The sequence below is a fragment of the Hyalella azteca genome, unplaced genomic scaffold (genome assembly GCF_000764305.2).
Source record: "Hyalella azteca isolate HAZT.00-mixed unplaced genomic scaffold, Hazt_2.0.2 contig4447, whole genome shotgun sequence".
Classification (NCBI taxonomy): domain Eukaryota; kingdom Metazoa; phylum Arthropoda; class Malacostraca; order Amphipoda; family Hyalellidae; genus Hyalella; species Hyalella azteca.
The window spans coordinates 286,858-302,195 of record NW_025934661.1 but is presented as its reverse complement, the minus strand read 5'-3'; the positions used below and the strand labels follow the sequence as shown (position 1 = coordinate 302,195).

The 15,338-nt window shown below is 35.5% G+C and overlaps 1 protein-coding gene across 1 annotated transcript; it reads left to right on the top strand.

Moving 5' to 3' along the window:
• The first annotated feature begins 659 nt into the window (after window positions 1-659).
• On the top strand, window positions 660-12,290 carry LOC108665472 (zeta-sarcoglycan). The gene is made up of 6 exons (XM_018152227.2): window positions 660-977; window positions 2,747-2,936; window positions 5,220-5,339; window positions 9,865-10,061; window positions 10,816-10,911; window positions 12,053-12,290. The coding sequence occupies exons 1-6, from the start codon at window positions 660-662 to the stop codon at window positions 12,131-12,133; spliced, it is 1,002 nt and encodes a 333-aa protein (XP_018007716.1). The 3' UTR covers window positions 12,134-12,290.
• The last annotated feature ends 3,048 nt before the right edge of the window (window positions 12,291-15,338 follow it).

The following is a 15,338-nucleotide window of genomic DNA, read 5'->3' as shown; positions in this document are numbered from 1 at the left end:
CATATTTCTGCGATTGAGTTTGAGTTCATGTAAGTTCTTTCTCCATGAATTGGTATTTACAAAAAGGAATCAAACTTAAATCAAACAAAAACGTTCAAACACATCTTCCTAGAACAATGATTGATATGGCCGTCGTGGTTTCGAAAGTTACGAATGATGATTATCATATTCGTTAAACGAAAAAATAGCTTTACATGTAGATTTCACCCGCACAAATCCTTTAACAGAAAAAACGATCGCACTCTAGCAGCGTCACATGGATATAATTATTTGGAAAATGTGTGCAGACTGATAGATGCTATCCTGAAACGATTAGAAGTTGTCGTTCAACTATTCATTTTGAAGAAATTTTCAATCATAGGGGTATGCCGCAATCCAATTACCATTTATTATAATTGAATTGTTTGAAATTTAGAGGAACTATACGCACCGGAAAAAATTTCAAGCTGTATTCATATGGATCTTATGCCTGCAAAGGAATGAAATCTTTTCCTTCACATTTCAGAAGTTTTTTATTGACACATTAGTGAAAAAAATATAGTTCATGCAAATTTGTATGCATCTAATGAATTTGTGCCCCTAGAAAGCGAATGTGAAAAAGTTTAGGTACGTTTCAAAATTAAAGGTGTACTTGGGAGTCAACTAAATAACTGAATATCATGGAAGAAGCCGTTGTTGGAGACGAAATAGACTCGGTTATCAACACTCCACACCGACGACGAAAAGTTGAAGAAAGAGGCACGGACAGACGAAGCGGTGAGAGAGGGAGAGAAAGAAATGACGTCATCAACACCGAAAAATCAAGCACAACAACGAACAATAATCATCAAAGAGTACAAGATGGAGGAGGATGTAGATTAGGATTGAGGGGCTGGAGAAGAAGATGTCTCTACGCGCTGCTGTTGTTCCTGACAGCGACAGTTACTCTTAACCTTGCACTCACGCTCTTCTTCATGAGGGTCTTGGATTTTTCTACGGTGAGTTAATTGATTTTCACGATTTTGTGCAGCAAGTTAGAAGATTAGACAAACACAGTTAGACAATCCAGTTTAAATTTTACATTGTATTCAAGGAACATTGATGTTGACTGTGAAATTGTTCCGCGTTCGGGTCGATTTTGTGCTGCAAGTTAGAAGATTAAACAAACACAGTTAGACAATCCAGTTTGAATTTTACATTGTATTCAATGAGCATAGAAGTTGAATGATAAATTGTTATTTAAATTTATGCATTAAGACTAATTTATTTATTTGTTACCAATTTTCATTTAGCGCGGTAACTACTATTCAAAAAGCATTTGACATTATTGGAAACAGTTTCTTTACGTATATCTGAAATTTTTATCTAGGGCGTCAGATCTATTCTGATTATGTTTGAATCAAATCTTGAATAATTCAAGCCTAAAAATAGCTTTCTCATCGTTTTCGTGATTCGTAAGAGAAAAAATTACTGAATTTAATCTCGTGAAACTGTCATTTAAAAATTGAGAATTTAGGTCATGGTGTTGAAATATTACAAGATTTTATTCATTAGTTTCATTGTAGAATCACTGATAATTTAGAAACTTTCTTGATTTCGGAGCCTATAAAATTGTCTACTGAGTACAGAGTAATTAAATTACATTTATATAGAACTTTTTTGGGAAACATTTCAAGTGCTAGCTTGTGTCTTATAAGTATTCGTTTTTGAAATCAACAATGATAAGCTATTAGAAACTTTATAGATTCACACCCCTTGTTTCTAAATCGTTCGTGGTTTACATCAACTGCGCAGGTTCCCAGGCCAATTTAATTTACAACCACAATCCCAAATCTGTACACGACTCATCGCCTCACTTTTAATAATTCTCTTCGCGACTCGAGCGGTTCAACCATCACCATGTAGGTGCAGGACCCCATCCAGATCCTTTAACTGATCCCAGATCTCTTTATTTGATCCTAGATTTCACGTGCTGTGACCTCCCACTGACAATACCCATTGTTTGTGTCACGGCCCCGCTGGCACCTAAAGGCAAATCCGACAAAGCTGTAGCCGCCAAAATATTCACTTAATCGGATTAAGGGTGCATGTATTTTGCAATAGACATGGACAACAATTGACTCAATAGGTTACTGCCAGGGCCACTGCCGGACTACGGAGCGAGTCTACAAATTTGTTCTGCCAATTTGTTTTCATTTGGATTGTCGCAGCGCTTAGCAAAGAGACCCCTTATGGAAATTGAGGTTTTATGAGTATCAGTTTAATAGACAGCCGACTTTTAACGAAGAATTTTATCTGGTGGGGATTAGACATCGATGATTTGCCATTTAGGATTACATTAGGATGTTGCATTATGTTTCCATTCATCGACCTGATGCCCATTCTTCGGAATTTAACAAATGTAAAGCCGAAGTTCCAAAACCAAAATGGAATAGAACACAGATGATTCAATTCCAGTTATCTAAAGAGTTTCATGAAAATTGCGTCACTAACTTACATTTGGATGCTAACTTTAACACGCAATATTATTTAATGAGTTATATTATACCTGGAAAGTTTAATGGAACAGGCTCCGAAAGTTTGTTTTCTACGAGCATGAAATGTTAAAATTAAAATGAAAGAAGCTAGAAGGAAGACGACAATTATTTGAGATATCAGTATTTGCTAATTAAATCCATTAGTCAGGAAAAAATATTTATGAAACAATCGTCGAAAAAATTGAGTTTAGTTGTGAATGTTTGAACTTTTATGCTCACTTTATTTGCAGACAGGTTTAGGTGCACTTCAAATAGTGAAAGGCGGTCTAGTGGCCACGTCTCCCGTCCACATGATGGACACTCTTGTAGCCACGCATCTGTCCTCCAGACGCCACCTGCCACTAACGTTACTGGCCGCCGATAACGTGACCATAGCAGCGCTGGACGAGAACAGCAACGTTCGTAGCTCTATGATGCTGGGTGAGTCAGATTCATCATTAATACATCATTAAATAAGATTCATTAATTGTTGACGTTTAAAGTGCATTTAATGTCGATTTTTGACCAAGCTGCGAGAAAAGACTTATCTGGACCTGGGGAGTGCTATTCAGTTTAGCTTGACAAAAATATCCCGTGCATGAAATTAGAGAGCGCGAACTATTACCGAATTTCATTCAAAAGATAAATTGCAGCTCCTATGTTACATGCTCTTTGTGGACTGATCATGCTGTAATTTAAGGTTGACTAAATCTATGAAATTCAAGGTTTTCTCGTTAATTTCTTTACAACCGTGACCTCTGAGCTGCAGTTGTCATTGGAGAAATTAAAGTTCAAATCCGTCGCATAAGTATCACATGCCTCAAGTATCCGTCATTTATAAGTATCACATGCGAGCAAAAAAAGTTTTCTATTGATAAAAATCAATATAAGTTTATTGCATAAGCAGAATTTAGCGAGTGTTTTGCCTGCTTGTCTGTGCTGAAAAAAAAGGAAGAGTAAGCGTTTAAATAGCGTCGATAATTAGAAAATATTATTTAAAGGACTGAGACAAGCAATTTGATTGGTATATAAAATCTCATTTAAGAAGTTCCTTCTCAGAATTATATCTGAATTTTAATTAGAATCAGAATCAGAATTCGAATATAAAAGCGTTTGTTAGTCATAAAATGAAATCTGTCATTATACGCGACTCAACTTATTATTACCCGCTAGATATCTGATGTTTCGATAGTAGAAATGTTTCATCCAAAGCCTTCAGTGGTGCATTATTCAAAGAACTTACTGTTTAATAAGAAACATACTTTGTTCGATTTTCATGACACAATTCGTTAGGCATATATTATATTACAAATTTTAAATTCAAAAGTACACTAATGTATTTACTTGCATATTTTTGATTTTCAATTTTTGGTGCTTGGCAAGCTCGACGTGTTCCCCACATGCAACGCAGGGTGGCGCCGCTAACAGGCACTTCATTACCCGCCGCTTCCAATATATTCCTGACTAACAAGACTAAGACGCGCCGCTCCTGTTGCTGCTTATGCTCGTGCTGCTGCTTTTCTTGTTGCTTATACTGCTGCAGTTGCTGCTTTTCTTCCGGCTTCTACTCATGCTGCTACTGCTTTTCTTGTTGCTTATACTGCTGCAGTAGCTGCTCTTCTTCCTGCTTCTGTTCATGCTGCTGTTTTTTGTGCAGGTTTTACTCATGATTCTAATACTCATTTTGCTGTCTTGATGCAGCTCATGTTGCTTCTAAATTATGCTGCTATGCATGCTTATTCCATCATTGAGTCTACTACTCATGTTGCTGCTCATGCATGTGCTCAGGCTGTTGCTGCTCATGCATGTGCTCGGGCTGTTGCTGCTCATGCTTGTGCTCGGGCTGTTGCTGCTCATGCTTGTGCTCAGGCTGTTGCTGCTCATGCATGTGCTCAGGCTGTTGCTGCTCATGCTTGTGCTCAGGCTGTTGCTGCTCATGCTTATGATGATTCACTGACCTATGATGGATACTGCTGTGTACATGAATAATGAACGATGTGCGATGGCCCCATTACTTATTTGGATTGATCGAGACAGATTTACATTCGTGAAAATTGAAGTTGTCTAGAAAACAATTATACGAAAATGCTGTGATGTTACGCAGATGAAATTATTTTAAAACAAATGTTTATGTTTGAAGCTTCGGAGTCTGTGGTTAAGGGCATGCCGTACCAGAATAGACTAAATATATTTATTTAGTATTTAGTAATATTTAGTAATATTTAGACTTTATGAAAATTTGGGAACTTATACAAATAAACATAATTGAAAGTTATCTATGTAGCTTTCCTCATGTAGATCGCTTAAATTTTCAACCAATTGAGTTACATATCCCATAACAACCAAAATATCAATTGAATAATTTGATAAGTCTCTGATTTGATAAGAAAATAAGTTTGAATAAGTCTCTAGTTGAGCATATCATAACAACCGAAATATAAATTGAATAATTTCTAGTGTCTAGTTAAATATACCATAACAACCGAAATATCAATTGAATAATTTCTAGTGTCTAGTTAAATGTACCATAACAACCGAAATATTAATTGAATAATTTCTAGTGTCTAGTCAAATATACCATAACAACCAAAATATCAATTGAATAATTTCTAGTGTCTAGTTAAATGTACCATAACAACCGAAATATCAGTTGAATAATTTCTAGTATTATACACAGAAGAGACTTTAGAGATTATTCCTGATGGAATTCTTCACATGCGGCAGGAGCGGACAAATTGTCGTGCATCACGGACGCCTTGGTCGTGAGAGACCCGCGCGGACACCTTCTCTTCTCGGCGTCCAGAGACGAAGTGGTGGTGGGGGCCCGCAGGCTGGTGGTCGCCGGTGAGTCACGGGTGATACTCTTACAAAATTTAGAGTCGCCCCAGCTTCTGGTAATCCAAATCAGAAGCTGCCGCGTCTGTAAATTTCTACTGGGTATATACTCGTATAAATATTCTAGGAGTGTATAATTAAATACAGTATAATTATATTTACTAGTATGTACTAAAAATAATTTTATATACTATATTATATGTTCATAGTGTGTAAAATTGGTATGAGTATATTGAGTTGAGATTTTGGAGATCAATTGAAATATCGCGACAAAATGTCTTATTCTGGTATTATGACGGAAAAATATTCCCCTTAGTTGGCCGATGGACGAGTTTGTAGGGATCATACCAGGACGAAAAATTTATTAAGAAACTGCTTGGGGAACAACGTCTCTTTCACTCGCTTAAATAAATATAGTGTTGTCATGCATGGTGTTGAGGCTCATGGAACGTGCACTGGTGTTTTACATACGTATTTTACAATTTGGTTGTTTACATTTGCGTTGTGCAGTGTCGCTGTCCTCACTCAATAGAATCTTAACATGGAATGAAATAACCCAAGAAATGATGAAAACTTAAGTGTGGAAAACTCTTATCATAAAATGGAATAATTCAAATATGGAAATCACCTATTTATAAACATTAGTTCGATTCCATTACTGAGCGATAATCTCACTCAAATAGGTGGGATATTTATATTTTTACTTATTTTTTTTTTATACTTTTGACGTGGTCATACTGCATCTATAACTTCAAGTAAGCGCTTCTTCAAATCATTTTGCGATAGATTTTTTTTTCAAGATTAAAATCTAGTTACGAAAAATTTTATGTCGAGCGTTGGAATATAGTTATATTTATGCAAATGAGCTTATCAGGCATTCAATTTTCCTTTCAAACATTCCATTCGTTTTAAGCGTGAAGTTTGAAAAACGTTTAAAATTTTGATGTGAAAGGTACAAATTAGCATTTATTCCGTATCGCCTTTGAAAGCACCTTCATTGTATAACATTCCAATTCTAAAAGTTACTACCAATTATTAGCTACTGATTGCATTTTAAGTCATATATTCATTTTAAACCATATATTCGAATGGATACTGGATTTCACTATTAAATCTACGTTTAGTCATTCATAGAGAAAAAAAGTACATGATCGGTCAGGAATTTATTTTCTGGATTGCCGTATTTTATGATTTCCTTCATGGTAATTGACGTCCTAGACATAATTAATTAATCCAATAGTACCTCACGATCCCAATTTCAGAGTAACAACACAGTAAACAAGACATTGTAGCCACAATTAACCCCATAAGGCGGATTTCCTCCAATGCATTATGAGGACTCCAATATTATGGCAATTCAAAGGCAGCCTTGCAATGCCTCGTCGGATTTTTAATCGAATTGTTTGGGTGAGACAAACATGTTGTCGTCGCCTGACAATAATACACTTCAAGAAGCCCCTACATTGCATGCAAATGTATGTGCCTTGAGTTCGTGAACAGTTCACCATATTTTCATAAATGAATTATTGGTAAAACGTGCATAATCGCAGATAGTATAAGGTACGTATGCAGATGTCCTAGAAGATGCATTAGTAGACTGTTTACGCGTGTTTATATTGAAAAATTTGAACCCTTTCCAGTACGTTTGTTATTAAATTAGTTTTCTTATGGAAATTTCAAAATAAAACTATTCCGTTTGCCAAAGGAAACATTACTTCTCTGAAATATATCACTTTAATTCCAGTTAATTTTTTTCACAAGTGATTTGCTTTTATTGAAATGAAGAAGAGTGATTCAATTGTGAATTATATCCAGGATCGAATATGATTTTTTCCACAATGGTGTCTAAAAGAAACTTAGCAATCGATGCGATATTGACAGAAAGAAGTTCACTTTCGTAGAAGTATATTAAGAACCTTATTCGTCAGTCAGCTGCTAAATTATGTGAAGCTTGATTTTTTGCGAGCAAAATTAGTTCTTGTAGGTTAAAATTTCTGCATCGGTTGAAATGAGCTTTTCAATTTAGCGTCAAATGAGAACGAGATTCAGGTCACAGAATAAAGAAATGTGCAAAACTATATAAAAAGTGCTAAAAAACGAACATAAAACCATAAAAAAACATACAACTATGGTTTGGGCGCTTCCGAAACGACTTGATACAAGATAAAGTCTATCAGGCAATTAAAAGTAAAAGTAAAAAACACAATAAGTTCAAAACATTCCACATTTAACAATTAAGCTAATAATTTCCGACTGGTTGCTATTTATTCTTCATTGTATTGCGATCGTTGAAGCGTTGTGTTATATACCTTCACGACATAAAAAAATATTCCAGCGATTTAACAATGCTAACTCCCTGAGACCAAAATGGAAAGTAAATGAGCTTTGAATGTTATTCATAGTTCAAAACAATGAAACTGCACGACAGTAATCATAAGATTAATTAAATTTGATCCGTTAATTAATGCCAAGCAATGTGCAAAAATGGCCTTAACGCATTCACCAGAAAGGTGGCATGTTGAACTGGTCAACGTTATTATCATCGCTAGAACTCGAATATGTAAATGTGACCTGACAGTTAATTGTGTACAACTCTAAAATGACCAAATTATAGCAAATAAATTATCGCCTGAATCGTGATCTCCTCACCTCTAGAATGTCAGTGGCCTCCAGAATGGTTGAATTATGTAATCTAAAATATAATAATAGTTAAGGTTAAGAACTTACTTAGTAATAATTTAGGTTAATAACTTAGTAATAGTTTAGGTTAATAACTTACTTATATGCTTGGTTAAAAACTTAGCAAAAGTTTAGGTTAAGAGCTTAAATATTTATTATTCATAGCAAAAGTTTCTTGTTCTTCGGCCCTTCGAGTGGTTGTCGCGCAGAAAGTATGGTAGCGTGAGCTACATAAACACTTTCATCTTATCTGAACTGTTGTCAAACCACTTCACGCTAAATACAAATGTCGAACGTTCCCTTATTTTCTTAAGGTTTAATCTTTAGTTTTCCGATTAAAAGTTAAGCTAGAGGTCCTGTAGGGTCGAGGTCTTCTTTAAAGGATGTTTTGGCGCTTCACTATCGCTTCATCGTCGCTTCGCTGTGAAAAATGCGAGAACATCGCGCCTTTGAGTGGGGCTTTCGCTCAAGACTCGTAAGCTGGCCGAGGGTCCTGGAGGCCATTACGGCCAAACGGCCTCGCTCTTGCTCTTTCTTCCATTTGGTCGCTAAACTAAAATTAATTATATTGATTTAACTACCTTTCATCAGCATGTTTTCTCTATTGTTTCAATTAAATACGAAATGTTTTTTTAAAGAAGGGGTCGAGCGTCAATTTTTTATGTTAGATCGTTCAAATTCAGTATTGAAGTGTTCTGGCTTCTTATTAATTGACATTATTAGCCCTGAATCTAGTCATATTTACATATTTGTGAGCGTTAGTGCCGAAAAATAACTATATAGTATAAATTTGTATATATATTTATGTTTATAGTATAGATATTCAAATGTATGTATATAGTATATATTTATAATAATTTTAAGTATATTAATTTATTGATATTATCCGGTGTAGAGATTTTATTGATATTGATATTATCACGGTTGGCTTGTGTATGTGTTTTCATGGAAAGTCACGTTTTCGTATGCTTATATTGAAATTCACTTTCTTATGATTTTTTGCACAAATTGACAAATTTGTATTTCCTGGTAAAACAGATATCATCTTTATGAAAAAAATAATGATAATTTTTCCGTTCCACAAAATTTAGGCGGCGCACAGCACTTCCGATCCATCAAGACCTTTTGCTGAAAATTAATGACTTCAACGGATCGCCATGCAATTATTATCCCAGAATTCTTATAAATTCTTTAAATGTTCTAGCATGAGGCTAGGGTGACGCGAAGTTCTGCGTTCTGCGTAAGAGCAATTGCATCATGAATAGGCGAATTTATCTCGTAGTTTTTGCAAATTTCCCGGCAATTTCATTTTTTGTTGCTGAATCATTCGTAAAAGGTAAAATTCTCCATATTTTCCATGCAATAAGGTGGAAGTGTTGCCTCGTTCAACAGTATAGATCAATTGGGTCATGTATCGGTGAGCTTCTCTTAAAGCTTATGCAGAATTTTCCTGAATTATATGTTTTACTGCTGAATCATTTATAAAATATAAAAATTTCCATATGTTCCATGTCATAAGAAGAAAGCAACGCAGAATTCAGCGGTCAGGTTCAGATCAATTGACTGAAGTATCGACACCTCACATCTGAGCTATTACGGAATATTTATGAATTCTATGCTTTACTGCTGAATCATTAAATAAATAGAAAATATAACTCAGTACTCACTGCAGTGAGTGACAGAGAGCGCAATTTCTCGTCGACGAAAACGTGAAGTCATGGACAGACGGACAGACAGACGGACAGACAGACGGACGGACGGACGGACGGACATGACGAGCACAATATGGCATTTTTTCTATAAATGAGAAAATGCGCTAAAAATCCATCATTCTTCATATTTTTCATGGCACAAGGCGAAGGCGGCGCAGCGTTCAGCGGCTCGGTGCAGACCAGCCACGTGTCGGCGCCGGTGGGCAAGTCGCTGCTGCTGGAGTCCACGACGCGGGCGCTGGAGGTGGCGGCTCCTCAGGGCGTCACGGTCGAGAGTCGCGCTGGGGGCATCTCCGCCCACTGCTTGGGGGACCTTACCCTGCAGTCTACTGGTGGGGTGGTAAGTCGAAAAAGAGTCCTATCATATCATGTGTGTGCATGGTAAGTCGAAAACGAGTCCTATCACATCATGTGAGTGCATGGTAAGTTGAAAACGAGTCCTATCACATCATGTGTGTGCATGGTAAGTCGAAAACGAGTCCTATCATATCATGTGTGTGCATGGTGAGTCGAAAACGAGTCTTATCATATGTGCGTGCAAGAAACTTTTAAAGTCAGACAATTATTCGTAATTTCTATATTTAATTATGATAAATCTCACAGGTTGGTTGGTCAAGATTTTCCTTAATTGAGGTCTATGCCTGATATCGGATCAAACATATTGTAGCTGCCTGCATTCTAGATAAATAGGTACGTGAGGTTTCATAAGTACTATATATTTTTAGACTTGCATCTAGCGTTCGCTGTTGGCACTCGATATGAGGTGACCTGTGGAAGTGATATGACCGGAATAGTATAAGTAGAATGGGTTGAACAGGAGTAGTCGGATGACCTGACAGGAAAATTGGAGTCGACTTGTGAAAATGCTGCTAGCCGAGGGTTGAACTATAATTAGTTGACTAGAAAAAATAAAAAATATAACTCAGTACTCACTGCAGTGAGTGACAGCGAGCGCATTTTCTCAAAATCGACGAAAACGTGAAGTCACGGACAGGCGGACGGACAGACGGACATGACGAGTATAATAGGGCATTTTTTCCATAAACGAAAAAATGCGCTAAAAAGTTAAAGATGTTTTACTTCCTTGTCTTCAGATCAAACTTGCAACCAGCAAAGTGGTGGTACGCGGCCTACCGACAAGTACTGTTCAAAATTTCGACCCAGATCTGGTGGGACCAGATGTGTACCAAGTGAGTGTGCCGATCACTCACAATAGGTATTGAACACATGTATGTATTCATATCTGACAGATTGAAAGAAAACCCAACACCCAGGCAAGAGGTTCACGTTAGTTGCGGAGAGTTGGGTTGCTATCTCATTTCAAGAAACCTATTCCTGCCAATGGCAATAATCAGACTTTGGATTTGAATGTGCCATCAAAACTAAACAGAATATATTTATTAAGCCCAAAACCGACAAATCTTTAAATACTCCTTAATTTAATTCAGTTTCGTCTAAAAAAACACATCTCCAGAGTTCATATCTGCGAGCTTTTTAGTATAGTACTTACTTTGTTCATTATTTCTGGCTATAATCCGTTGGCTTACAATAACAAATGGTCAAGTTATTTATTTTCGTATTGGCTATGTTAATTTATACTGTCTAGAGTACGGAGGCAGCCCACGTACAGGTTAAAATTATGTGATTTAGAAAATCAAGAGACACTTTAAAACCTTCGTTGCCCAAAAATCACATTGACGCTTTTTAAACTTGAAAACGGGATTAAGGCAAATAACTTCAGTTGAACTTGGCAAACGGACAACAATTTATCTTTTGCCTACTAGAATACGCTTCATGAGATACGTAATGTCGCATTCAAGTCTACGTTCGTAATCCCCCTTTCCTATTCGCAGTCTCTAATCTCGATTCTAAAACTCTCAAAACATTTTTACAATTCAAATTCTAATTGATAATGCATTCACGACACATATATTCAGAGAAAGCCCATTCATTCGAAGAATAAATACAGTTTAAGCCTGAACATCTACAATACTCCGATGTGGGATTTATTCCATGTCTAGAAATCTCCAGTCGCAATGTCGCTTTACTTAGTGGTATCAATAAACTTTATTGATTAAAATTCTGAATTAAATAATTTCGCAGAAATTTTTTTCGATATTTTATGCGTTGTTCATAGCAATTCCGCAAATTTTTTTATCAACATTATTTTTGCGAATGGAAAAACGGCCGACAGTTCGTCCGAACATGTGAAAATACTCGCCAAACTTTTTCCTTGGTGTAAGAAATTTTGCTTGTGAATTTTTTGAATAAATAAATAAATTAATGCTATGTTTTTAGCAGCGGAATCACGAAATATTTTTTTTCGTACAGGTTTGCGTATGCAGCGGAGGTCGAATTTTTCTCGCCTCTCCAGGGGGCGTTTGTGCAGCGGACCACAATTTTTGTAAATGACCGAGTTTCTAGGTCTCTAATTAATACATGTTAGATACAATTTAGGATATATATTGTTAAATAGATTGTTTTATGTGCAAATAGGCACTAAAATGGAATGTAGTAAATATTCCAAAGCCATTTATAAATATCTAAAAAAATCTTTTCAATAATTATGTTTTTTATGTACAAATGAAGGCGCAGCGAAAGAATATTTTAGAAACATATGGCAAAGAGATTTGAATAATATTAATTATTGGTAGAAATGATCAAAGAAAAGTATTGGAAACCAGAATAACTCTCGATTCGTAGCTTTAAAACTTTCTCCTTTGAATGTGAATAATTTTTTATGTGAAAAAATGAAATTTTTCTTCTTGTTGGTTTCAGATGAGAAATATGACGAATCAAATTGAACAGTTCTGACTATTGAGAAGATAACAGGCATTTGCTTCAACATGTAAATCTGCAAGAAAAAATACTTTAAGTAAAATAATATCTTCCACGTGTCTGATATATTAATTTTTTCCTTAATAATTACTAAAATAGTAAGATTTCATATTGAACAATTATGACTTCTCTAACGTTCTAGACAAAATTGAATAGATAAGGTGGAAAAGGTATTTCAAGAAACACCTTTTCATTAAATTAATTTTGGGTTTAACAGCCAAAAATTGTACATCATCTATTAAAATATTATGTCACATTAGCTTTTTCCGTTCCGTTTCCTTGTACCAAATTGGCCCAAGTACATATTTTTCTTCATTGCCAAGAAACTATCAAGGTAAGAATGCCCTTGAAAGTGCTGAACAATTAATATTCAGCGGTCAATGAAGAGGCCACCATGTCATATACAGACTTGCTCCTAACTAAAAAAAATCGACCACAGTCTCTAGATAACGAAATCGTCCCATTTTTATAAATATATTCGCAGTAAAGAAGTTAAATGCTTGTCATGAAACTTCTCCATTCATGAGCTCACATAAATATACTAGTTAACAAATATAAAATGTTCTTCATAGCTTTACTATGCTTTTGATACTTTTTCTATGCAAATATGTTTTTGCAGGAGGTTCTGGGTAATATGAACTTACGCCCCTACTTTCAAAACTCACTAAGTGAACGTAAGTACTTACGCTCTATTTACTTGTCTATGATTGGTGGATTTTGCTTGAAAGGCCGTCAATGATTGGCTGATGAACTTTCGATCTCTTAACTTTTTTTGAAAGTATAGGCCCAGTTCTACAAAAGGCGTACATCTTACGTACAAGAGCGTTATTGAGGCTTGCCTACTGAATGCCAGTGGGAAAATATTAACAGCATTTTTTACAATAATATATTTTGATAACTTTCAATTTGGGTTCGGCATTTGCTTGTTAATATTTTTAATCATGCGATTAAGACTGACAACATTTGAAATTTGAACAGACTTAAGCGGCTGTGTCACTGTATATGTCGAAAAGTATGTAATTAATATACTCACAAATCTCAAAAATTAATTTAAATGGTGTTTTTAAATTTCCGTAACGGAAAATATTTTCAGTTAGAATTTCCGAAGCGAATATCATTTCTGTTATTCAACTTCAAAATAATATGCATATAGGTTATATAAATATTGCTTAATAATTTTAGACTGCTTGAGCCATTACATAAATCATGGTCTGCACAAGGGTTGTCAAATTAAAAAAAAACATCATAACCCGGCAGCGAATTTATACAGTGTGTTGTGTAGTTGTAAATGTTAAGTAAGTGAAGTGTACAAAATGAACGGTTGTTTATAATAAATGACGACTCAAAATGGAGCACACACGTAATTATTTCATTTCTCCTCCTTTGGCATCACAATTCTAATTGATTTGAAGTTGAAGCTTTAATGTCACATGAAATTAGAAAAAGTTTGAGAGATATTCTGTTATATCCCTAATTTTCAAGTATAATATAAACAAATTTATATCTGGGTATAAATTTTGCGAATTTAGCCATAAAGTTTGCTCCCGCTTTGTTCGTCAAAGTGGCACAAATTAAAAAGCCTGCAAGAGTTAAATAGTTTGCTAGCTATATGAACTAAAACTAACACTTCTAAGTAGAAATAAGCCGCCAATTTTATTTTTTATCTAAGAAATAATGAGTTAAATAGTGGTTTCGAACCGACATTTATCAAGTAAAACCATACCGTTAAGATAGGCGTACTCATTAAATTCAGAACTACAAAAGTAAAATTTACTTATACTATGTTAATAGTTGCCAATAATGGTTAAGATCGATCACAGTCGCCCAAAGTCGGAATAACGTCATATGATGAACCCTCTATCCTATGAATATGAAAATTACTTTGCAAAGAGCTCTTTTTTATCTCCTTCTGCTTGATCGCACCAGAAGGTAATCCACAATAATTGGCGCTACGGAAGCCTGCCGGTGTCGGCATTCTTACAACGCCTCTTTTGAGGTACGGTCGGACAGACTTTCGTGTTCCCACCCAATTACAATGGCATAAAAAATTTCCAAACTGGAAGTGTAATTAGGCTTGCAAACTTACAACGCTGATCTTCTTCTCCACTTCGGCTCAACTTGGGAACACCTACAATTAGCTGCGCTCACTCAATTCTGAAACACTTGCCCAAAAATGACTCAAAAAGTAGAACGTCCTTCAAGAATTGCGGAACATAAAAATTGTTGGGTCTAGAAAAAAATTGAATTAGTTTGCATCTCACGTTTCCCTGTTTTATCCAGGATATTAGAGAACGAATTACACTTTTGTGTGCAAAAATTCAACTTTGCCGTCCATCACAAGGAGTTTGAAAATATATGAATTGAGGGTTAAACTTGAGACAGTTCTCGAGCCTCGTTAAGATACTGTGATGAACTCTATTTAAAACTTGGTGCTCGCATGTATTTTATGCTCTACAGTGAAGGGTAATTGTCTCATTCAACAGCCAGTTTGACAGTTGCTTAATTATACTATTGATAAAAATTCAAAAGATCGATAAATACGACTTGACAAACATATATGACTATTTCATACCCTTCAATGATTTTCTTCGAGTGTTCACACTCTTCAGTTGAGGACGAACCAAACGATACTTCATAGCATCTGACCGTCTTTAATTTGCCAATTTAAAGTTAATTTCGAAGTCCAGCAACGCATTCATACACTTTATACATTATATATTCTTATAACATTGCACCAAGTTCATTTTAGTAAGCGGCGACGAGAACGGGAGCTGCGATG